Raw genomic sequence first — 24177 nt, 5'->3', positions numbered from 1 at the left:
ATACCATAAAATTCACCAGTTAAAGCATACAGTTTACTTGTTTTTCGTATCCAGTGTTCACGAAGTTGTGCAACCATCGCCACTATCTAGTTCCAGAACTTTTTTTATCACCCCCAAAGGAAGCCCCATCCATACCCATTAGCAGTCACTCCGCCCGCCTCTCTTCCCCAGCCCCTGGCAGCCACCGGTCTGCTACCTATGGATTTGCCTCTTTTGGACATTTCCTATAGCTAGAACCACACAGGATGGGGCCTTCTGTATCTGGCTGCTTTAACTCAGCACGATGACTTCAAGGTCCATCCGTGTTGTAGCCTGTGTCAGTACTTTATCATGTTTAATGACTGAATAACATTCCATCATGTGGATGGACCATGCTTTTTTATTTATTTATTTATTTATTTATTTATTTATATTGATATTTTTGTAAAATTTATTTTTGTTTTTTATTACAGTTGTCCCATTTTTCCCCCATGGCTTCCCCCCCCCCCAGCCCACCTCTTCTCCCACAGACGATCCCCACCCCACTGTCCATGTCCATGGGTTATTTATACATGTTCCTTTACTGAACCTTCCCCTACTTACCCCCTTCTCTCCCTCCCCCCTCCCCCCTATTGACTGTTATTCTGCTCCTTGTTCTATTTAGTTCTTTTGTTTGTGTTGTTCTTTAGTTTCCTGTATTAGGTGATATCATATGGTATTTTTCTTGCATTGCCTGGCTTATTTCACTAAGCATAATTTTCTCTAGTTTGGACCATGTTTTATGTATGCATTCATCAGGTGATGACCCTTGGGCGTTGTCACCTTTTGGCTGTTGTGGGGAATGCTGTTGCAGACATTCTTTTGTGTGGGAATATTTTTATTTGTGTTGGGTATACACTTAGGTATAGAATTGCTGCGTCATATGGAAACTCTTTATTTAACTGTTTCAGAAATTGCAGCCCTGGCTGGTTGACTCAGTGGGTTAAGCACTTGCCTGTGAACCAAAGTCACCAGTTGGATTCCTGGTCAACATACGTGCCTGGGTTAAGGCTCAGGTCCCTGGTTGAGGGCCTGCAAGAGGCAGCCAATCAATGTTTGTCTCCCTCTCTTTCTCCTTCCCTTCCCTTCTCCCTAAAAATAAATAAATAAAATCTTTTAAAAAAGAAAAGAAAAGAAATTGCAGAACTGTTTTCCAAACAGCTCTTATGAATATTTATACTAGTGAAAGTTAGAAAATAATGTAGCTATGCATAGTAGGAAAGGGTTTAGGTAAATTATATTAATCCCCTTAGTGAAGTCTTTGTAAAGATGGAAGTTGTTTGTTCCTAGACTTCACTCCTAGGCTTAACTGCGGCTGGTGGAGCCACTTCCCAGGAGGTTTGCTCATATAGCTGGCTGTTAGTGCTGGCCATTGGCAGGAGGCCTTAGTCCTCCTCCATGTGCGTCCCTCTCTTGGGCTACTTGAGTGTCCTCACAGCATGGTACTGCTTTCTCCCAGAGCTGGCCATCTGAGAGAATGACATGGCAGCACGGTGTCTTTTATGACTTTACTTTGGAGGCCACACACTGTCCTCTCGACAACATCCTGCTGGTTGTACAGGTCAGCCCTATTCAGTGTGGGAGGGGATTACAAGGACACGAAGACTAGGGGCAAGAAGCATTGGGAGCCATCTTAGAAGCTGGCTGCCGTGGGTATGCTGCTGCAGGTGAGTGTATTTCACAGTGGGACGGATGAATCCAGCGAGTGGGTTTACGCGCTCCTCTCTGCTGGCAGCTGCCCCCTTTGCTGCATGAAACCCTTGTCCTTGCCTTGTACTGTGCCATTTTTGTCTTAGAGAGCCAGAAAACTTCATCACCGTCCAAGCTGCTGTCAGGTTAGAGTAAGCGAGCTGAAAATGTGCGCCCTGTGGACGGATGAGACCAACAGCCAGGAATCGGTCAGTTTCCTGTGGACGTAGAGACCGAGAGCCATGAATCCTCGTCGGCTCGCTGCAACGTACCGATGCCGTGGACAGCCATGCAAACCCCCTGCTTTGTTTACAAAGGAAGCAGAGTCAAGAGATGTGGACTCTATAGCAAGCCAAAATAGCATTCACCAAAATGTATCAGTTTATTTTTGGAGCAAGGAGTATGGAGGTGTTATTATAATTCCCTGCATTGGTTATTGGACAGAAAATTGAAAAATATGAATTCACAATAGTTTCATAACAGTTCTGCATTGTAAAGTGAGTGAGGTGGGCTCAGCAGTGCTGTGAGGTCTGCTCTTCCACTTAAGATCACGTATGTAAACGTGCTTGGATTGCGCCTGCTCTTGGGCACTTTTCTCTAGGCTTATTCATGAATCTAGGATACAGAGATGTACTCAGGACTCAGTTTATCTTTTTTAAAAAGATTTTATTTACTTTTAGAGAGAGAGAAAGGGAGAGGGAAAGAGAGGGGGAGAAACATCGATCAGTGGCCTTTCACACCCCCAACTGAGGACCTGGCCTGCAACCCAGGCATGTGCTCTGACTGGGAATCACAGTGGTGATTTTTATCTTAAAGTTGCATTGTCTTTGTCCCATTCAGGATTGGAATCACACACAAAATCCTGCTGTTACCTGCTTGACTTGGAATCAGACCACCAGCACACCATTCCCGACCCATAAAGGAATTGTGCTGTGGATGTTGTGTTGTGGGATGGGACCAGCACACAATAGGCTCTTGTGATGTTGTGGGGTTTTGAGTACATCATATTCGGGAGGATGTCGATGCTGAATTTTACCTTTTGTGTATTTCTGTTTTGATACTGACTCTAATTTCTTAAAACCATATGTTTAAAATGAAGATGAGTTCCGATCAGTGCCTTTCTGATGGTGTTCATCAATTTCTAAACACTACTGGGAGAGACAAAGCCTTGTGGCCACACCAGTTTGGGACAGTAACATGTTCAAAATTTACAGTGGTCTTGTGGGGTTTGGCCGTGGTCATGGTGTCTCGCTTTCCTGGGCCCAGGGACTTGGACAGAGGACGTGGGAGGATCGAGTTAGCGAAATTTAGGTTATCGGATTCCCATGCATGTCAGTCTGTGCATTTATAGAGACTACCAAATAGATAGGTGCCCGGACTCAGACAATTATAGGTGTGGCCCATTTCATACAAGAGCTGTCTTGTCAATCAGTGTGATCATGGGGCGTGGGGAGGGGGGCGTTCTACTTCAAGAAGCCCATCTGGAAACCTTTCCTTTATCTATCTGTGTCAAACCAACTTTTTAATCAGCTTTACTTCAGGAAGGTCTGTAGACAACATGCTTTTGTTGTTTTTCTCCGGAAAACAAAAAGGACCCCTTTCAATCTTGATTCCTACTGGGTCAGGTGCGCAGGCAATAATCAGTAGGCATCTCCTTGTATCGTTACCATGCCTGTTTGGATGTTTGTGTTTGGCCAATAGTTAACGTTTAACACCTTAACTTATGACCACTGGTCATAGGAAGATTACATTTGGCTGCACTGAAGCTGTAATGTATGGGAAGTTGGGAGGGGGGACATTTAGCTCCGAGGACAAAGTGGAGCTGCTGTCCTGTTGTTGTGGAAGAGCTGCATTCCGCTGTCATCACCTCATTAAACGCATTGCTTGGAAGAAGATGCTTGTCTTACCTGTTTTGTAACTTTCAATATGCTTTTGCTGGTATTTAAAGTTGTGCTGTGAGATAGCAATGCTTTTAACTGTGAGTGTACCGATATTGTCACTGACTATTACTTAAGCAAAGCCGATGATTTAATTTGCCAACCAAAAGCTGGGGGCAAAACCAGACAATTTGACAAGATAACGTATAATTTCATATTAAATCCTGATTCTACAGTCGATTCAGCAAACTTACACAAAATTGACCTCATATTTCAACTTGCTTTTGTCATTTTATTTTGCAGGATAACAAAGCCATTGACCTTTGCCGATTGTGTTGGGGATGAACTTCCTTTAGGATGGGAAACTGTCTATGACAAACAAATTGGAATTTACTACATGGACCACATAAATAGTAAGTAGAGTGCCACATTTGACTTACCATATGTGAATGAGTTTTCATGTTGATCTCAAAGATACCAGAAGCTCTTTTTGTAGAGCAAAATGATCCTTACTGCTCAGTGCAGCATTAAACTGGACCTTATAAAGGTAATCTGAAGTTTTCATTAGCTGACTCCTTTACAAAGTGAAGCGGTTACGGAGCTCCTTTGCTTGTCTGCTGCTGAGAACTGCATGGCATATGTTTAATGGAGGGTCATAATATCTAATATAAGGAATACATTTCCCAGGCACTTTGGAACTAGAAATACCTCTCATAATGAGAAGGTTGGTTATCACAAAGTGGAGCTTACACATTCGTGGAACAATTAACTGCCCAAGTGATTACCTTAACTTCATTTTGGCTTTTACATGTAATAACTGGAATACACCAAGCCTTTTTGATCTCTGTGAAGGGAGGGAACAGTGTAAAGACTACAGCTAAAACTGTGGGTCCCTGACCATGCCAGCCTGCTTTGTAGGACTGTTTAGAGCAGTGGTTCTCATAGGGACAGATTTTGCCTTCTGGGGACACGAGGTAATATCTGGTAATACTCAACTGTCACGCATGGCCGAGGGCAGCCCCGCATGGGAATGAGCCGACCCCCAGATGGCAGGAGCGCCGGGGGTGACACGCCCTGCTTCGCAGGCCCCATCCCATTCTAGATCTGTTCCCCACCCTCACTCCTGGCTTTGTGCCTGTCCGCCAGCCTTCCGCAGTTGGGTGCGCTCTGGGCATCCATTTCTCTCTCAGGGTCACACCGACTCACTCTCTCCCATTTTCATTGTAGTGTTTCTGTCAGTGTCCTTTTTTACTAGCAGACACATAAAGCACAGCTTCCCCTCACTGTATTTTCTCTCCTCCGGTGTGTTAGGTGCAGAGTAGGCTGGAGGGCCTGTGGGTGCCCCGTGCCTCCAACATGAGTGACTTCAAAGCTCTTCCCTCACTCTGGCCCCATGGCTCTGCATGTCCCCTTTGTGTGATCAGCCCAGGTCAGTGCCTTTAGGGCCGATTCCTTCATTGTCACTTGCTGACTCACCTCCTGAATGGCAGATTGAGTGACAGTCATGTACTTTACAGAGTGGTCCCCCTGATATTTCATCTGAAACTCACACAGAGTAATATTGAATGTAAACTGCAATTGAAAAACCAAACCAAACCAGAAGCAGTTTAGATACACATCATTCCCTGAGGATAGCATCGTTGCCCATCCAGTCTGGATTAGCTAGTTAAACAAGAAAGAAACAAGCTCATTTGTCACATTAAAAACTTAAAAACGTTAATGTGCATGGTGTTTATTCAAAGTATGCAAAAAGGTCTAATCTAGAGAATTACTAACTCATAATTTTTTCAATTACAATTGAAGAACAAGAAGTGAGTTATAGAAATCCTCAATGTTAATCTTAAATGCACATTTTTAATGAACAACAGTTTTTTAAATCTTATTTTCTTTCCCTTTTTTCTTTGTTTTAATCCTATTTATTGAAATTCAATTTTGTGTTCATTGAATCAGATAATAAAAAATTTGAGCTGAAAAAAAAAAAAAACAAAGAAAGAGACCTGAATGGCCAGGCTTCCTGTGTCAGCCCTGAGGCAGTGCCGTTTTGATACGTGGCACTCAGCCTCGCATTCCAGTCGGGGTAGGTACTGCCCAGCTTCCCAGACAGGTATCCGGGGGGCAAGAGGGCTTCTAGGTGGATTCACCACCCAGGCTGACTCAGTAGTGTGTGTTTGGGGTGTCTGGCCATCTGGGCTTGCTTTCCCAGCTGCTGGTGGAAGCACCCATAGCTGAGGGCCGCTCCCACAGGGGCCGGCAGTTCCCACAGAGGAGGGCCCCTCCCACAGGTGAAGGCAGTTCCTACAAGGGAGGGCCACTCCCACAGGGTTGGGCCACTCCCATAGGGGAGGGCCACTCCCACAAGATTGGGCCACTCCCACAGGGTTGGGCCACGCCCACAAGTAAGGACAGTTCCCACAGGGGAGGGCAGTTCCCACAGGTGAAGGCCCCTCCCCCAGGGGAGGGCGGCTCGGCCAGGTCGCTGTGCTGTGAGCCTGCGCACAACATAGCTTCATCTCCAGGCTTTGGCCTCCCGGGCCCAGGTGGTGTGACTGAGCAGCAAAGGCATCTGCCTTACACAACCTTTCTGGAAAGTCAGCCTGCCTGCGGCTGAGGCCCAGGACCTGTCCTGGCTTGTCTGTCATAAACTCATCCCTCCATGGCCCCAGCTCGTCTGCCGCTGAATCACAGCGAGTGTTCTAGAGGCTTCTCTGTTCTGGCCCCTCTTTCGGCGCTGGGGACACAGTAAAGTGAGACCCAGTCTCCACCCTCAAGGTTTCCACGGGACATTCTAGACATTAAGGACTTTTTAAACAAAAGATTTTTATTTTATTTTTAGACAGAAGGAAAGGGAGGGAGACAGAGAGGGAGAGAAACATCCATGTGTGGTTGCCTCTCATGATGCCCCCAGCTGGGGACTTGGCCCGCAACCCAGGCCTGTGCCCTGACTGGGAATCGAACCAGCCACCCTTTCGTTCGTCGGCTGGTGCTCAATCCACTGAGCCACACCAGGCAGGGAAGGACTTTCTTAATGCCACCTAGAGTATAACTGGGGTGACCTAGCACCAGAGGACACGGATGAAGGTATCAGCTCCAGGTTCTGCCTCTTCTTCCCTTTCAGGCCTTCAGACAACCCCCCCTCTTTTTTTCTTCAGGAACAACAAAAGTTATTCTCATTCTAAAAATTTGTACACAGGGTGCCAAAGACCCCATTCCAGAAAACTGACTCCTGAGAAGCCAACTCTTGCTAGCACAGCTTTCAAAAGGCACAGAACCCAAGGAGGGAATTCTACTAAACTTGAACTGTGCAGGTTGACAGTGCGGTAGGGACCAGAGGGGCCCTGCGTTGACTACCTTGAGGGGCCCAGGACCCTCTGGCACACTGGACAGAGTGGTGACAATGCCGGTCCTCGCAGTGGGTCTCACTACTGAATAACCCTTAGAGACACTGGGCACTTACAAACAGTTGTGACTGTACTGCCCAGGCCCGCTGAATCTGAACTCCGGGGCTAGGGCAAGACCCTGCTTTTTGCCGTTTTCCTGCTTTCTTATTTTCCCACGTGAGCTTTTAAGGGCCCTGGGGTGGCAGTGTAAAGGGGGTGAGGGGTGTTGGCGGGAGGCATTTTAAAAGAAGAACTTACTTGAAACATCCTAGCAAAAGCATTCATGCGTGTGTGTGTCTGTTAAAGTAAGCGAGACATAAAATTTACATTTTTAACCATTTTGAGGTGAACTACACAGAGCGTGAAGTTAACCAGCACCTCTGTCTAGTTCCAGAACATTTCATCACCCCAAGGTCAAACCCCAAACCAGCGAGCAGTCACTCCTCATTGCCCCTCAGTCTCCCCTGGCAACCAGGAGTCTCTCCTTTCTGTGTCTGCAGATTTGCCTCCTTCTGGAATTCCGTATAAATGGAGCCAGATCCTGTGTGATATTCTGTGTCTGGCTTCTTTCATCATGATGGTTTTGAGGTTCAAGCACCGGGTAGTCTGTCAGCGCCTCATTCCTTTTCGTGGCTGAATAATAGTCCGTTGTGGATAGGTCACACCTTTTCATCCATTCGTCAGTAAGTGGTTGAATTAGGGTTGTGACAGTGCTGCTCGGGTACCCACTGTCGGGATTATTTTGTGCATTTACTTAGGATTCGGGTGGGGGGAATTAGACCAGCCTTTCTTTCCTATGAATGCTCTTATGTTGTTTTGGCTGCCAGCAGCCGGCATATGTTTATCAATATGTCAACATTACAGCAGAGTCTCCATAGCCTGGGGACACTAAACATGGAATAGGGACACTGTTTTCCATTTTTTACTGGTGTTGGGACCTCCGCTAGCAGAGTCACTGCACGAAGAGGGCCGGCCTTCCTGAGGCGGGGTGTCTTGCCCGCAGCTCAGTCTGAGGATCTGATTTCGGGACTGGAGTCCTCTGCCCTCGGAGCAGACAGCCCCTTCTGGTCCTCAGTTGACGGCCTTCTGGGATTCAGGCTGACGAAGTGTCCTGAGAATATAACGATGACCGAGGCTGTGTGCCTGTGCTCTACCCCTGGCCTATTCCGGGTGAGGGAGCCGAGCAGGGCCTCTTTGGGGACAAGGCCCAGGCTGGATTCCCAGGGCAGCTAAGTGCGGGCGTCCAGACGATGCCGTCCACTTCAAGAGGGAGGGCAGGAGAAGCAGGCATTTGCTGGCATTGTTGTTCAGTTTGGTTTGCTTTGGGGAGCAAAAGGGCACTGCGTGGGAATGAGTTTTGCTTTGGGCGAAGGACTCAGAATTACCTCGGGTCTGTCCACGCAGAGAAGCACTGAGAAGGCAGTTGGGAAGCAAAGATAGGGCTCAGGAGAGAGGCTGGAGCCAGAGGTAGGTAGCATGAGCCCTTGCGGGAGCTTGTGGGGTGAGGAAGGCGCACTGGGCAACGGGGACCTCGTGGAGCGGAGGAGATGAGCAAGCGCATGAGGAATGCAGAAGGGCCGCAGGCGTGGGGCAGGTGTGGGGCAGGCGCGGTCCGGGCCGGAGGGCAGCGGGGCTGCCGGCACCCCGGTCCAAGGGGCCAGGCAGAAGGGGGCTGGCTTGGTTCATCCCCGCCTGCGTTTGCTTACAGTGCGAAAACCTGTCTAGTGTCTTCCCCCTCCGGTGAGCTGGTGCGTCTCTGCAGAGTTTTCTCCTCATTTTAACTGCAGATATAAAAATAGAAGGGTTCTGTGCTCTACGCAGGTTAGTTATGTGGACTCTGTCGTAGTGTGCGTCCTGGTGATTCACTTTCATATGGACTCGTCCCGTAACCACACGACTAAGTCAACCTCAAGCTTTGGCTCTGAAGTCACTTACATGCTGTGTGTGTGTGTGTGCACGCACGCACATGTGTGTCTTACTTCACTTACATCTCACGCTCTCCGTTTCAGAGCTGACCCAGATTGAGGACCCCAGAGAACAGTGGAGGCGAGAGCAGGAGCGGATGTTGAAGGAATACTTAATTGTAGCCCAGGAGGCTCTCAATGCCAAGAAAGAAATCTACCAGGTTAAGCAGCAGCGCTTCGAGCTGGCTCAAGAGGAGTTCCAGAAGCTGCACAAATTGTGTGAGGACGACAGCCACTCATACGCCAGCTGTGAGTTGACTGACTCCTTCACTTAACACGTGCCTTGCAAAGCCATTTCTCTGCTAGGTTATCTGCAAGCACCAAACTACTCGGGCAAGGCAGTCTCATCAATGTTCTATTCCCATGCCGTTAGGTCATCGGCAGGCCACACTGGAATCAGCTGGTCATCCGCTAGGCACCTCCTTAGCAAGTACTTATCAAGTGCCTACCTTGTGCGCAAGCACTGCCATACAGTGGCACCTGAGAGATGACAGGCCTCTGCCCTCCTGGAGCTTTTGTTCATGTGCAGAAGGGAGAAAACGAACGAGCACGTTTCAGGTAGTGACGTGAAACACGCTCTCGTCTCCCGTGTGCTGGTGTGGAAGGGGCCCTCACCTGAGACCTGTGCAGTTAGGACTGCATCAGGTGACCCTTGGGAAACCCACACAATGGTTCACATACCTGCCTCTTTGTAGGGTCCTATTCTTGGGCCACCACCGAAGGTGAAAGAACTCATTATAACCCAGGGGACCCGAGGAACTCTTTCTGGCCCTCAAGTTAGAGGGACACACACTGATGTTCTCAAAGAGAGCCCCTATTAGTTTGGGAGGCTGCCGGAGGTAGGCCCCCATTTCATTAGTACTCAGTAGATATTCAGGTATTGAAGAAACTAGGTCCAGTCTTGGAAGTCAAGGCATTTTGTTACTGACCCCTTCAGTCTGCCTCAGTCATTCCCTTGGCACACTTAACAGCGTACCATAGGTACGCATGGCCACGACTGTCCTGGGTGCCGGGGAGCTTGGGAAGAATGAACGAGGTTGGTACCACTAGGTTTTATCTTATGAAAACCTAAGTCTACTTGAGTCCCAAAAAGGCTTACCTGTGACATGACTGCCATAATGCCAGGCATTTGGATCTGGTGACACAGCTCTGAACATTAGAGACAAGGTCAGAGCTTTTATTCTGTGTTGCAAGTCCAAATGGAGTTAAGGCCAAGGGGCCATAGGTCTTTTTAAATTGCAGCTGCTTTGAAGGTGAATTAGCCATACAGGCTGTGAGGAAGAAAGAGGTGAGGTTTCTCCCCCACCCCATAACAGGAATTTCAGACTGTTCTCTACCACATGCCTTGAGAGAATGTGGGGCTGCAGGTATAATGGTATGTTGTTTCCAGGTTGTTTTCTGTCTTGTTCTTCAGATATTGGTATGTACCAGATTTTTTTTATTTTTATTTTTTTAATTTTAACTGCCCACCAGAATGCAGAGTCAGCTTCATGCTAAATTTTAGAGGCTGGTTTCTTATCTCCACAGTTTTCCTTCCTTCCTTCCTTCCTTTCTCTGTCTCTCTCTCTCTCTCTCTGTCTCTCTCTCTCTCTTTCTCTCTCCCCCTCTCTCCCTCTCTCATTCTCTCCCCGCCCCCTGTCTTTCTTCCTTTTAATGTGTTTCTCTGATTCTGGTACTGGGATAATACTGTCCTCACAGAATAAATTGGGAAGTATTCCCTCTGCCTCTCTTTTCAGAAAGAGTTGGTGTGGGATTGGTATTAACACTTCCTTGCCCATTTGCTAGAATTCACCAGAAAAGCCATCTGGGTCCAGAATTCTTTGTAAGAATGTTTGTAAGTATAGAACCAGTTGCTTACTGTTCATATTCTCCGTTTCCTTTTTAATCAGTTCTAGTATTTGTGTGCGTCAAGGAATTGCTCTAATTCATCTGATCCTACCGTCAGTAAACTTTCCTCTAAAGGTAGTAAATGTTTTCAGCTTTGTGGGGCACATGGTCTCAGTCGCAACTCCTTATTCAACCCTGTTGTTATGCTGCAAAAGCAGCCAGAGGCCATGTGTGTGGCTTGTTCCAAGAGAAGCATAAAAACAGGTAACAAGCTGGAATTAGCCCACAGGGAATTAGTCAGGTCTGTCAGGTTTTCTTAGAGTTCTCTTATAGTCCTTTTCATTCCTGGGGCTCTGAGGTGGTGTCCTCTCTCTCTCATTCCTGATCTTTATCGTTTGTGTCTTCTTCTCTGAATCAGCTTTTATCGATGGTATTTATCTTTACAATGAACTGGTTTTGGGTTTACCTCCCCCCCATTTCTTGTCTGTTTTCTATTTTATTGCTTTCTCCTCTGTATTATTTCCTTCCTTCTACTTAGTTTGGCTTTAGTTTATTCTTCCTTTGCTAGCTTCCTAAAGTGAAAACTTAGGTCATCAATGTAGACCTTTCTTATTTTCTCATCTAGCCTCTAAAGGTGTAAAATCTCCTCTACGTATCACTGTAACTTCATTCCTCAAAATCTTGTATTTTCATTTTCAGCCAGTTCAGAAATTTCCACATTTCCTTTGTGATTTCCTTTTTGGCCCATGGGTTCTGTAAAAGTACGTTGCTGGGACTTTTTAAAAGATGTCCTGTTGTTGATTTCTAATTTAATTCCATCGAAGTCAGAGACTACACTGTGTAAAATTTCAATCTTTTGAAATCTATTAAGATGACTTTCATGGCCCAGCATATGGTCCCTTTTAAGTGATCTCATTGGGCTGGAAGCCCACATGGACTTGGTGCCCCATCACACCCAGCTGAAGCATTGGCTTTTAACTGTTTATAAGAACATATAGTTAGCAGTTCTGAACCTTTCAGGAAGTTACTCAGTAGAAGCTATGTTGAACCATATAAAGTTGTCATTTCTGTAGCTTAAAATGGGCTGAAAATTGGTAATTTCATATGATTCAACTTTCAGGCACTTTATCTGTTCCATGGTCCCTTTTGGTTAGGTCTCCAAAGAGGCTCTCCAATCAGTGTTTCCAAGGATGGAACGGGAGAGAAGGACCTATCAGGAAAACTTGAAAGGAAGTTTCTTGCCAGTGATGGAAAGGAAAAATTGCCCAGGAAAGGTGTGTCTTACCTTCTGGCTACCATACCAGTGCGGCCAGGACATCAACTGCAGTGAGCTTGGGGTCTCTGGACTGGAGCCATTGAGGGTGTAAATATAGCAGGACTTATTGCAGCCCTGGGATGCCACACCCAGCCCAAGGGGGAGCAAGGGAGGAATCCCATCGAGCATATAGGTTAAGGGCATTCAGAGATTGTGCTCCTACGGAGCTGGGACGTTGTTATCATCCATTTTTATATTTTCATGGGCTTCGCACTGACTTCACATTTGGGTAAAGAGGGAATCGCACTCAGTTACGTTCCTTCCTGTGCTCCAGGAAATTCTATTAATGCCTGGTGAAAAAGAAATTCTGAAGATACTGTCTTTGGACAGGTATATCAAGAAATCTGCAGTACAGGAAGCAGGTGACTCTGTGGTGTTGAGGTGAAATTCTAACATGTTCATTGGATTCCGTTTCCCGACCCTAGAAGTCTCTGCTTAGACGCAGCCTTGGCATCTACTTGCGTAGGAGGCCTTGGAGGTCAGATTGGGCCTGACCTCAATCTGTTTTCATGAAAAGCTGGAGATGCCACTGGATCTTTCTGGGTCCTATGTCAGAGACTGCGAATGGAACCTGGAGTTAATCCAGGTGGCTTATGAGGTTACTGCAGGCCCTAGGGTTTTGACCAAGCTCTATCAATTTGCCATTTAACCTGAACTACCCGTCACAGTGAGGAAAACTCTTAGATGTGACTCAAATGAATTATTTTTGGCCACAGAATAAAGTTCAAGCTAGTGATCTCGTTGGCTCGAATCGTCACGATCTAACCAATGTCTCCTGTCGAGGTGTGGGCCTACGCCAGAGCTGCTGGTGGTAGGGTCCACAGCATTCCTGGGCTGCACTCGGCCTTCCATGCCTCTCACAGCCTCGCTCGCCCTCAGCGCTAGTGCCCTAAAGCAGGGAGGCGTGCCCTTCCTCTGCTCCTAGGGACAGAATAACGTTTGGACCCATTTCCCTTTATTCCCTAATTGTTAATGACTCGAAGCTAAGGGAAGCAATATTCAGTGAACTACTGTTTTCTGTGCATTGTTATGATTGCAACGTTGCGAAGCATGTATTGTGATGTTTATCTTCATTGGGCACACAAGGGACTGCATATTGGGGAGCATAAATTACTTCGAGGTTACATATCCAGTAAATGGTAGAGCATGGATTTGAGTCCAGATCTGGCTGTGTATGTAGTGTTCAGTGCTCTGTACTATTTCCTAGATATGGAAGAGGCAGCTTACAAGAGCCGATTGTGTTTTGGAAACACCTTGCCCTCCCATTGTTCAAGTTCTCTGGAAAAAAAGACCGGTTGTAAGTTGACAAGTCATCTATTTTGCAACACTAAATGGGGCAAATGGAAGGCAGAGCACTTTCTACTTTTTGACTTTCTCGTGGCCACGGTAGGATTGCTAAACTATTCATTTAGTTTTCAGCAGATATTTACGTAGCGCCTGGTGTTGCTATCCACTACATGTTGGAGACCCAATTCATCCCTAATGGCTGATTTCAGGGGGAAATGATGCAATAGTGGTGAGCAGAGGAATGAACTGGAATAACCATTTCTCATATTGGAGCAGAAGTGTATAGAGGAGGGCGAGGGGAGGGCAAGTACGTCTTGCTCACACCCTTCACAGATTCCCCCAAGTTATGGAAATCACCGGAACAAAACTCCATTCACGGTGGAGAAAAGATTTTATGTCAATATTGTACCATCCGGTATTTAAGAATATGTAAATCTTGACTTTTTGGTCCCTAACCAAAGCAAACTTAGACGTTTTGGTGGATTTGAGCATGTATATATCCCTAGAAGATTAAGAACCCAACTTTATTTGTGTGAACTTGTGAGCTAGCTGTTCGGTACCCAATCCTGGTATGTTTTCTACAGCTCCATTTTGCAGAGTTTTCTTCTACTTTATTCATGCTAGTATGTTCTTCTGCCTCTGGATGTGTTCAGTTGGCGTATATGACCATTTGCAGCATCTTTTGGAAGGGATTCTTGCATGGGGTAAATTATAGTCTGAACCACAGTTCAGCAAATTACAGATGGCCCACAGATTAAAGTCTGTCCACTCAGGGTATTTGTAAATAAAGTTTTATTGGAACACAGCCACATCCATTCACTTACCTATTGTCTGTAGCAGCTACAATGGCAGAGTTGAGTTGAGACAGAGACTGTATAGCGCACAAAGCCAAAAATATTCACTATTGGGCCCTCTGAAGAGAAAGTTTCCCAACTCCTGGTCCACAGCAATGGTTTTCAATGCTGCCTGGCTGCACATGGAAATCTCCTGAAGGGCTTTTAAAACCCACTGCTGGCCTGGGCAGAGATTTTGACTTAATTGATCTTGAGTGGGGCCAGACATTTCTTTTAAAAAGCTCCCCAAGTGATTCCCAGAGTTGAGACCCACTAGTCTAGATTGATTCTTTTCGCAGCAGGAATATGGCTTTGTTACCCTGGCTCCTAGGAGCTCCCAGAAGTCTACACCAAGTCTCTTTGGGTGGCTGGGAAAGAGTCAGCCTTATCTCTGTTGGGAAAGTGCTGATCCACCCTGAATTCCTGAGTTAGGTGGTGGTGAAGCTTGACCTTATCAGTGATCAGGGCTGCCAACATTCTTTCTGAAGCCCCAAGGCCCTCCCACAAAGACTAGCTTCCTTTAGTTCTCTGGTAAAGGGTTTCTCATCTACTATCTAGATTAGGCTAAGGGCCAAAGTCCATCCATTTAGCCTTTTGTTTTCCCTCATTGGAGCATGTTGGAGCAGGCAGGAGAAAAATGGATCACACAGCATTTTTCACAGGTATTAGTTGGCAAGCCTCAATCTTGGAAGGTTGTAGTGGAGCACACATATTTACTGAGAGATAATCCCCCAGTCTGTTCTCGACAGGATTCTTGATTTGGATTTGGTGGCTTCTTGCGTTACTTCTGTATGTCTTGAGTGGGCTTGATTTTTTTGGTCCTTTGCTTATGGTGTCTTTAAAAAAAAAATGTCATGCCCTCCTTTGTCGGCCTCAGTTATCCCTGCTCTGGTAATTAGTACCTGTCAGCATGGAACCTGTCAGGGCTTGCGTCCTTTCCGCTGGTCCTGGCTGGCTTCTGTGAGCAACCCCTGCAGTGCTCATGCTGGAGGCCCCCCGGATCTCGAGGAGCCATCTATCCGGGGGATGTCTTTGGAGAAGGACTTCTGGCCTTTTCAACCATATCATCCCCCTGGGGTGTGACCTTAGGTTCTCGCAGCACAGTGGAGGCCTGTGTGAAAGAGAGAGACAGAGACAGACGGACACACATAGTTTCCCCTTTCAATAGCCTGTAAAATTGAAATCCATCATAAATACTATGGTCCGTAGCGCTTTGAATGTTAAATACACAAGTCTAGTTCACCTAGTAGGCAACAGGGCTTTGGGGAGCCAAAGGGCCATTTCTTCTTCCATTGGAAAAGCAATTCTGATGAGAGGATGTTGGACAGCTGACCCATAGGAGCCCAAGGTCCAGACCCAGGTCCCTCTGTGACTGATGGCATAATGCAGACCAAGTCACTATACACTCATTCTTGAGTCTATAAAGTGGGGGAGCATCATCATCATCTCTCATAAAGATTTTTATGAGAATAGATGAAATAAATGTGAAAGGCACCCTATAATAGCAAGGACCAGTAATTTACATTGTTGTGGTCCAGTTGAACTAAAACCTTGTTATTATATCATCCAGAACAATAGTGTATACCTGAGTGGACTCCTTAAGCTGTTTAATAGCTCTACCCACTCAGCTCTTTGACAGAGAAGAAAGCTTCAGAGGTGAAAGTCTGGTATTTATCATAAACCCTGAGATCGGAGACATGTCTTAACAGAGGAAGATAGTTTTTCTCTAAATGATGTGGAGCACACGCTGTTAAAAAATGGGATCTGGAGTCCTGAGCTATTTCTTGGACTCCAGAAATGGATTCCATTAGACTTACTGGCAGACACAAGGAGCTGAGAGTTTATATAAATCGAATTATATGATTAAGAGTTAAGCCAGTTTTCACAACTCTCCTTAGCATTTGAAGATAAGGTGTACTCACTGTCTTAGGTACGTGAGTTGACTTTTCCTTCCTTCCAGTCCTGGAATTTTATAGTTTTTGAGGCTGTGCCAAAGCTAACATGAATGGTATCAATGGAAGTAAAACCTAAACTATCACAGAAAAGGCCGTTTCCCGCGGGCTTGGATAGTAAGGGAGTCTTCCAAGGTGGCGTGGCTTCCTGTTGGTGGATTCAGTGGCTTGGGGACATCGTGTTTCATCAAGCTCTACTTCCAGCGCTGGCTATGTGCTGAGTCCCTCAGGGTGCTGGTAGTTAGCAAGGAGAAGAGGGGCAGGTCGCCATGTATTTGCCCAGTTGTACCTGCTGCACCTCCTGTGTGCATTTCAAGCTTTATGGCAATGATTTCAGATCATCGTTACTGATGTCTAACATTGCAGTTAACTTCCCTGGACTTGGGCGGTGGCGTTACTTTCTACCCCGGTAGGGAAGGTCCCAGGTGGTAACTGGTGGCACGGTCTTCCTCAGCGGCAGGGTGACAAGTTGACACAGTGGAAGTGAGGAGTCAGCAAACCCTAGGCTCATTTGCATATTATCTGGCTCCCAAGTGGAAGCCCCTTAAGCTCAGGTCTGAGAAACTTTTAAGCCCTAGGACTTTAATGTGGAGATTCTTAGAAATGATTTCTGCCTGTTAAGGGCATTGTTTGAGGTGTTGCTTTCATTGCTGATCTTCAACAAAACCAAAGAATCAGACAAAGTGGAGTTTGTAGGATTTGGAAATAGACATTCTTCATCTAAGAAAGAATTCTGTTTAAAAAACATTTTACTCCATGTCTAGAGAGATTACGATGCTAACTATAAGGACATAAAGTTGGCAAACACTTAGCCCCTGGAGGTTCCAGTGGCCCCTGGAGGTTCGAAACTCTGCAGAGTAAATTTGCCGTAGCGCTGCTGTTTCAAGAGGTATCGCAACTGCTCAGATTAACTTTGAATATAATTAGGGCTGTTAAATAATCTCGCTGTTGAAGTTACTTGATGGCTTTAAGCCATCCTTTGCTATAGAAAGTCAGGACATGGTTTTGAGCTAGTTTCTGTGTGTTGGCAGCTAGTTATCTGAATGACGGCCTTCGGTCCCCAGATCAAAAGAGTAAAAGAAAGGATGCTGGCCCTGTGGATGGGTCTTCTGAGCAGGTGGCATTAATGCAATTCAGCTGGAGGCGGAGGACATCAGTGTGGGGTGACCACACATGAAGACAGAGGGGTCAGAATCCAAGTCACTGCAGCTCGGAAGCTGACAGCTCGAGGAGCCTCAGAGCAAGGAGATGGAAGCCTCAGGGGCTAGCCATGCACAGCGGTGATGGGGTGACGCAATGAGAAGCAGCTGCCAGCTTCTGACGTGGCAGTAGGGGCTTACGGCTCTCTGCGCAGAGAGCAGCTGGCTAACTGCTTAGCGCACACACAGGTGAACGAACGGGTCTTCATATCTTATCCGCCCCCAGGTGTCTGCAGCTCATAGAGACGCCATGGCCGTAAAAGGCGGTTAAGTCCCCTGCACCGCCCTGTTTTAAGAACACGTTTAGCTATGTGAAGTGCTTCAGCTAAACAGCCAGCAAACACGAGGTGCTGGAATAAAAGGGCAGGTGCTTCCCTTTAGTTCATGTGGAACAAAGAGCCTGGAAGAATAGCTTTTTCTCAAGCCTGTCAGATACTGGCACATTACTAGAAAGCTGTCTTTTTCATTTTGCAAATCTTTAGCATTTTATTTTCCTTTCTTATGTCAAAAATTGTTCACCTGGAGACTATAGATATGAAGGGAATAAAAATAAAATCTTTTGTAATGAAACCTCTGAAAATAACCACAGTTGACTTTTTGGCTCTATCCTTCCAGAGACTTTCATGTGTGTGCATTTTAGAAGAAAGTAAAAATGATTCATAGTGCGTGTACTGTTTACACAGTAAGACCAGTTTTCCACACTTAATCACACCTTTCCCTCCCCATGTGTATGTGGTTTTTTAAGCCTACTAGTTGTGCAGTCGAAGTAAGCAGAGTTATGTTTTACCTGTGTCGCTGCCTATTTTATTACGCGGAGAATCCTGTAGAAAGGCCGCGTGCAAACTCCAGACATCCAGATCTGAGGTTGGGAAGTGCCGATTCTTTAGGAGCTGGGGCCAAATTATAAATCTGAGACTTAATTATTTAATACGGTGAATCAGAAGTTCTTGTCTATGTGTATTTGTTTCTTTTAAAGGATCCATTATAAAATAAAATATTTTCCTTCCGTTTAGCCTTCTCTGGATATTCAACAAACACCAAGTATGACCCGCACCAGATTAAAGCAGAAATAGCAAGTCGTCGGGATAGGGTGAGTAAAATGAGTGTCCTCACAACTATGTGCCCTGTAGGGATTTTATGTGCCATCACTGATGCTCGCTTATTTTAGGGTGGTCAGTGTGCCTGTCACTTGCAGTTTGGGAAGATTTTTGATTTCATGGACTCTTCATTTTATTTGGTTGTACTCTCCACTTGTTTCCAATAGGAGGGAAAACATTTCATGTTAAAACCTCAGCCCATCCTAACAAAAAGTCACCTGTGTTCCTGCGTGTGCCCTCCTTTCTCCCCTTCAGCCTCTGGTCTTGGTTGCTGGGGGAGGGGGTCCGTTTTGTTGCATTGGCATTGAAGTACTGGAGACACCTCAGAAATGAAGGCTCCTGCTGTGATTGGTGTCTTAGTCCCTGAAGCAGAGCGTATTTTTTGGGGCAGCGGTTCTCAAACTCTAGTGGCCCCCAGAAAAACGCCTGGGCGGTTGGTGAGTCGTTTGCGCTCCCAGGCCCACCCCCTGAGCCTGAACACAGGCCTGGAGCCGTTCCCAGAATCTGCTTAAATACGCACTCCTGGCCATGGAGACCATGCTCTCAGCAGCGGGGCTTCATACCTGGGCGCTGGGAGGGGCACGGAGAACGGAAGATGGACAAAGTGTTACACAGTTTGCTGCTTGTAATGAGCAAACTGATACGTTGGAAAAGAAAACAGTTGCCATTCCACCGGGGCAGGAACATCTGGGACTTGGGTGTGTGAGCAAAAGCAGTTGTTCTTCCAGGGTGGCTGTTTCGTATGTGTGTGAATGGGAGTTCATGGAGAGAGCCAATGAATTGCAAGCTGATCAGAAACTTCAATGGCAGTGATAACAACTGCAGAAATAATTTTTCACAGCTAATTTTTGAAAAAAATATGTTGTTTGTCTTTAGCTTTCCAGACTGAAACGAGAGCTGACCCAGATGAAGCAAGAGCTGCAGTACAAAGAAAAAGGGGTGGAGACCCTGCAAGAGTGAGTTGCCTGCGGCGACAGAAGGGAGCTGGGGCCAGGACACGAGTCCTAACGCTTCTTGGGCACCCGCTTCTGCGCTTTTGTTTATGCCCCTTAGTTCCCAAGCCTGGGCATCAGAATCTCTCTTTTCCTTGAAGACTCTTCGCTCCTTGAAGTAGAACTACTTGGGAAACAGGACCTTTATTTTATATTTATGCACATGCATGAGAGCTGCGTGCCCGTGGCTGTTTAAATTTGAATTCCACTTTTGTTAGTTTTAGTCTTGTTCAAGTTAAAATCAAATTAATGAAAAGATAAAATAAAAACCCTTTATCCCCCAGTCTCAGTAGCCTTATCTGAAATGCTCAGTAGTCACATGTGGCTAGTATAGCTTTTCTACCTCAGCGCCATTGACATTTTGGACCAGAGAACTCTTTGTGGTGGGGCGGTCCTGTGCATCAAAGGATGTTTAGCAGCATCGCTGCTCTTGGCCCCCTAGATGCTGGTAGCACCCTCGCACCCATTTATGACAGCCAAAAATATCTCCAGACTCTTCCCAGTGTGCCCTGCAGGGCCCATTTGCCCCCAGTTGAGAACCACTGGGCTAGTGGCTATTTGCATTGGACAACACAGTGCATGGAGTATCTTAACATCACAGACTGTTCTATTGAACAGTCTGGTCTGTAGGTCTTCCTCCTGTTGCACTGTTACAATGAAAACTTCATCTCCTCTAACAGTTTGGGGATGAGTTTCTTATCATTTGTGAGCTTTATTAAGTCAGCAAATTCGAGGAACAAAAGTTATTTTATAAGTGGTGATATTGTTGGTACGCAAGAATTAATTTTCTTAAGAAAGGGTATTGTATGCTTATTAGTCAAGATTCTCTCTTGCGTCAGAGCCTGGCTTCACGTGCTGAACTCAGACACGTGCTTTACGCGTCCTCTGCCTGTGCTCCTCACTGTCAGCGGGGACTGTCTCCGTGCGCCTGGCCGCTGAATACCGTAGACTCGGGGGCTTGGACAGCAGCCACTTCTCTCAGTTGCTGCTGCTTGCTGTGCCTTCACATGCTGGGGCTTTGGAGGAGGCTCTGGTCTCTGATGTGTCTCCGTGTTCTTCTAAGGACACTCATCCCGCTTCGCTACTCCACTGTCATGACCTCCTCTAACTCTGTTATCACACAAGGAAGGCCCCGTCCCCAGTGCCATCCCGTTGGAGGGGGTGGGCGTGATGTAGTCTGCAGCAGCTATCGTCGGGCTAAGTTGCCTGAGCAGAGGGCAGGAACCGTGGGCTAGTGTTGTCACTGAGGCGGCCAGCACGCCTCTCCCGTGCGTCCTGTGCGCACACGCTGTGACGACGTCCAATGTGGCCGCTGCAGTATTGCCCTTTATAGGGGGCGCTGTGTGAAAGTGAGGGTGTGATAAGTGTAACTATCCCCGCCTCGCACAAAGGGTCATTACGGGGCTCGGCAAACCCTGCAGGTTAACAGCAGGTTGAGCTTTGCTTTCCGAATCATCCGGGATTGATTTGGGTGATGGTTCATTTGTTCATTTCTTTAAGGACATGTTCTAGGCACCTGAGCAGACACAATGGGAAGGTGAGCTGGGTCCTGCCTAGAGAGGCTTGTCTCTCCCTGGCGCTGACACCTGGCCTTGCCCCCTGCAGGCCCTGCCAGGCATGGGTTTCGGTTCATGGTCAGTGTGAGCTGGGGCCTTACCCTCACGGCTGGCCTTCTGCTTTCTCTCCCATTACCCAGCAGTGTGTGCACTCATTCTCCTGCAATTTGGGTCTGCAGTGGGGCTTCCTTTAATTAGCCCCAGTAACTACAGCTTTTACCCCTGGCTGGTTTGGCTCAGTGGATTGAGCGTCGGCCTGCGAGCTAAGTGTCGCTGGTTCGATCTTCCAGTCAGGGCACACCAGAGAAGGAAAACTCTGACTCCAAAAAACCTCCGCTGCCTTGCGGCATACCTCTTCAGGGGAAAGGCTAAGGAGAAGGGAAACTCTAACTCCAAACCTCCGCTGCCTTGCGGCATACCTCCTCAGGGGAAAGGCTAAGGGAGTAAACCCCGACCGAAAATCCGGAGCCGGAGTCCCTAAGGCGGTTTGACGTTGTAGCCAACACCGGCAACTCCTGCGGCGCACCTGAAGCCAAGCTGTATTGACTCCGTCTTTCCCTTGGACCCTTCAGCTGCGAAGAGAGGGGGGGTCTGCTGCATGGGCAACAGCAGACCCTCCATATCACCCTGCCCAGGCTTTGTAGCTTCACTGGAGAGGACACTCCAGCGTCATTGCAAGATGTCGACTCAACACGGGAGGAGACAGTTACCGGTTATAAGCTCTTCCGATTGGCGAAGGAAACGAGCGCCAGGGGTCTCCTCTGACGGTGGGAGAGGTCATCGCACCTCACTGGACAGCTACCGCCCGCCTCAAGCTGGGCAGCCCCCAGCCAATTAGGTGCCGTCTCGCCATGGCTCGCCTGCCCCACTGGGTGCGTGGGGATCAGAGAGGCGTCTCTTGAAAAGTGGGCCACAAAACACTCGCACCAGGCAATTCCAAGCAAACAACAAGAAAGAAGCCTCCAGCTCTTCGCCTCGCTAGCTGGAACATCAGGACCATGTGTCCCGGACTTGCTGCAGACCTTCCGTGGATCAATGGTGCCAGGAAAACCGCCGTCATCGACAGGGAACTGGCACGACTAAACATCGACATTGCGGCTCTACAGGAGACCCGGTTGGCCAACAACGGAACTATCAGAGAAACCAACTACACCTTCTACTGGCAAGGGAAGTCTCCGGACCAACCAAGACAGCACGGTGTTGGGTTCGCTGTGAAGAACACGCTTGTTAACTCCATAGAGCCACCCACAGGAGGCACAGAGAGATTACTTACCCTCCGATTGTCAACAACTTTCGGCCCAGTCAGCATTCTTAGCGCGTATGCCCCAACCCTCTGCGCCACCACTGAAGAGAAAGAACAGTTCTACCATGCACTGGACGAAGCGTTATCCAAGATCCCCAGAAGTAACGCTCTTTATCTCCTTGGAGACTTCAACGCAAGAGTAGGAGCCGACCACATGGCCTGGCCCACCTGCCTCGGAAACTTTGGGAGAGGAAAGATCAATGAGAATGGTCAGCGACTGCTTGAGCTTTTGTGTCACCACGGCCTGTGCGTGACAAACACATTCTTCAAGTGCAAAGAGATCCACCAGGTGTCATGGAGGCACCCCCGCTCCCGCCACTGGCACCAGCTTGACCTCGTCATCACCAGAAGAACGGATATTGGCAGCACCCTCCTCACCCGCAGCTACCACAGTGCAGACTGCGACACGGACCATGCCCTCGTGGTAAGCAAGGTGCGCATAATGCCGAAGAGGTTGCACCACTCCAAGATGAAGGGTCGCCCACGCATCAACACCAGTTGTGCCAGCAACCCAGTTAAGACCCAGCAATTCATCAACAAGATGGAAGATGCACTCGGCGAGGGAGTGGCGGCAGATGACATTATCGAATCCAATTGGCCACGTCTCCGCGACGCCATATACAACTCCGCCATTATTGCTTACGGGAAGAAAGAGCGGAAGAACGCTGACTGGTACGAGGCTCACTGGGAAGAAATGGAACCCGTGATCGAGGCTAAGAGGAAGGCCCTACTGGCTTACAAGGCCACGCCCACTCCCAGTACACTTCAAGCTCTACGGGCTGCCAGGAGCAAAGTCCAGAAGACCGCCCGCCACTGTGCCAACACCTATTGGCTAAACCTGTGCAGAAGCATTCAGGAAGCCGCCGATATAGGCAACGCACGAGGAATGTATGAGGGTATCAAGAAGGCAACAGGCCCAATCCCCTCCAAGATCGCCCCCCTTAAGTCCAAGACAGGTGAGGTCATCACTGACCAGGAACAGCAAATGCGGCGGGGGACCGAGCACTACCTCGAGCTGTACGCAACGAGGAACACTGTAACAGACACTGCTCTTAAAGCCATCCCAGACCTACCAGTCATGGAGGAGCTAGACACCCCACCTACTGCGGCAGAGCTCGGCAAAGCCATCGACCGCCTCACTTGCGGGAAAGCACCAGGAAGCGACGGAATCCCTCCAGAAATCCTAAAGAGTGGGAAACCAGTCCTGCTACAGCTGCTCCACCATCTACTCTGTCTCTGCTGGAAGGAGGGTTACATCCCCCAGGATATGAGAGACGCCAACATTATCACCATGTACAAGAACAAAGGAGACCGCAGCGACTGCAACAACTACCGGGGCATCTCTCTCCTCAGCGTCGTCGGCAAAGTATTCGCCTGGGTCGCTCTTGCCCGCCTGCAGACCCTTGCTTCCCGCGTCTACCCAGAGTCCCAGTGTGGCTTCAGAGCTGGCCGATCAACAGTGGACATGATCTTCTCCCTACGCCAGCTGCAGGAGAAGTGTCACGAGCAGCATAAACCACTCTACCTCGCCTTTATCGACCTCACGAAGGCGTTTGATCTGGTCAGTCGAAGCGGACTCTTCAGCTTGCTACGGAAGATTGGCTGTCCACCACATCTGCTTGCTGTGGTCATGTCCTTTCACGACAACATGCACAGCATGGTGTCCTACAACGGCGCAACCTCTGAGGCCTTCCCAGTCAGCAGCGGAGTAAAGCAGGGCTGCGTCCTCGCGCCTACGCTGTTCGGAATCTTCTTCTCCATGCTCCTCCAATACGCCTTTAAGGACTGCAGCGAGGGTGTCTTCATTCACACCAGATCCGATGGCAAGCTCTACAACCTGGCCCGTCTACGAGCCAAGACCAAAGTCAAAGAGGTGCTCATCCGTGAGATG

At 47.8% G+C, this 24177-nt stretch overlaps 1 protein-coding gene across 2 annotated transcripts in view; it reads left to right on the top strand.

Moving 5' to 3' along the window:
* Positions 1–24177, top strand: part of WWC3 (WWC family member 3) — a 109671-nt gene that overhangs the window by 30788 nt on the left and 54706 nt on the right. Inside the window, exons 2-7 of one of the 2 annotated variants that reach the window (XM_090264517.1) lie at positions 3888–3997; positions 8971–9174; positions 11907–12026; positions 13275–13364; positions 18352–18428; positions 19312–19391. In XM_090264517.1, coding sequence (XP_090120643.1) covers positions 3888–3997; positions 8971–9174; positions 11907–12026; positions 13275–13364; positions 18352–18428; positions 19312–19391 — 681 coding nt within the window. The remainder of the gene's footprint in view (positions 1–3887; positions 3998–8970; positions 9175–11906; positions 12027–13274; positions 13365–18351; positions 18429–19311; positions 19392–24177) is intronic. The other variant, XM_090264518.1, reaches the window with a different exon arrangement.

This window comes from Furipterus horrens, unplaced genomic scaffold, assembly GCF_987537825.1.
Source record: "Furipterus horrens unplaced genomic scaffold, mFurHor1.1.pri manual_scaffold_17, whole genome shotgun sequence".
Lineage (NCBI taxonomy): Eukaryota > Metazoa > Chordata > Mammalia > Chiroptera > Furipteridae > Furipterus > Furipterus horrens.
Note: the sequence above shows the minus strand (reverse complement) of the source record. Positions and strands in the feature narration are given on the sequence as shown.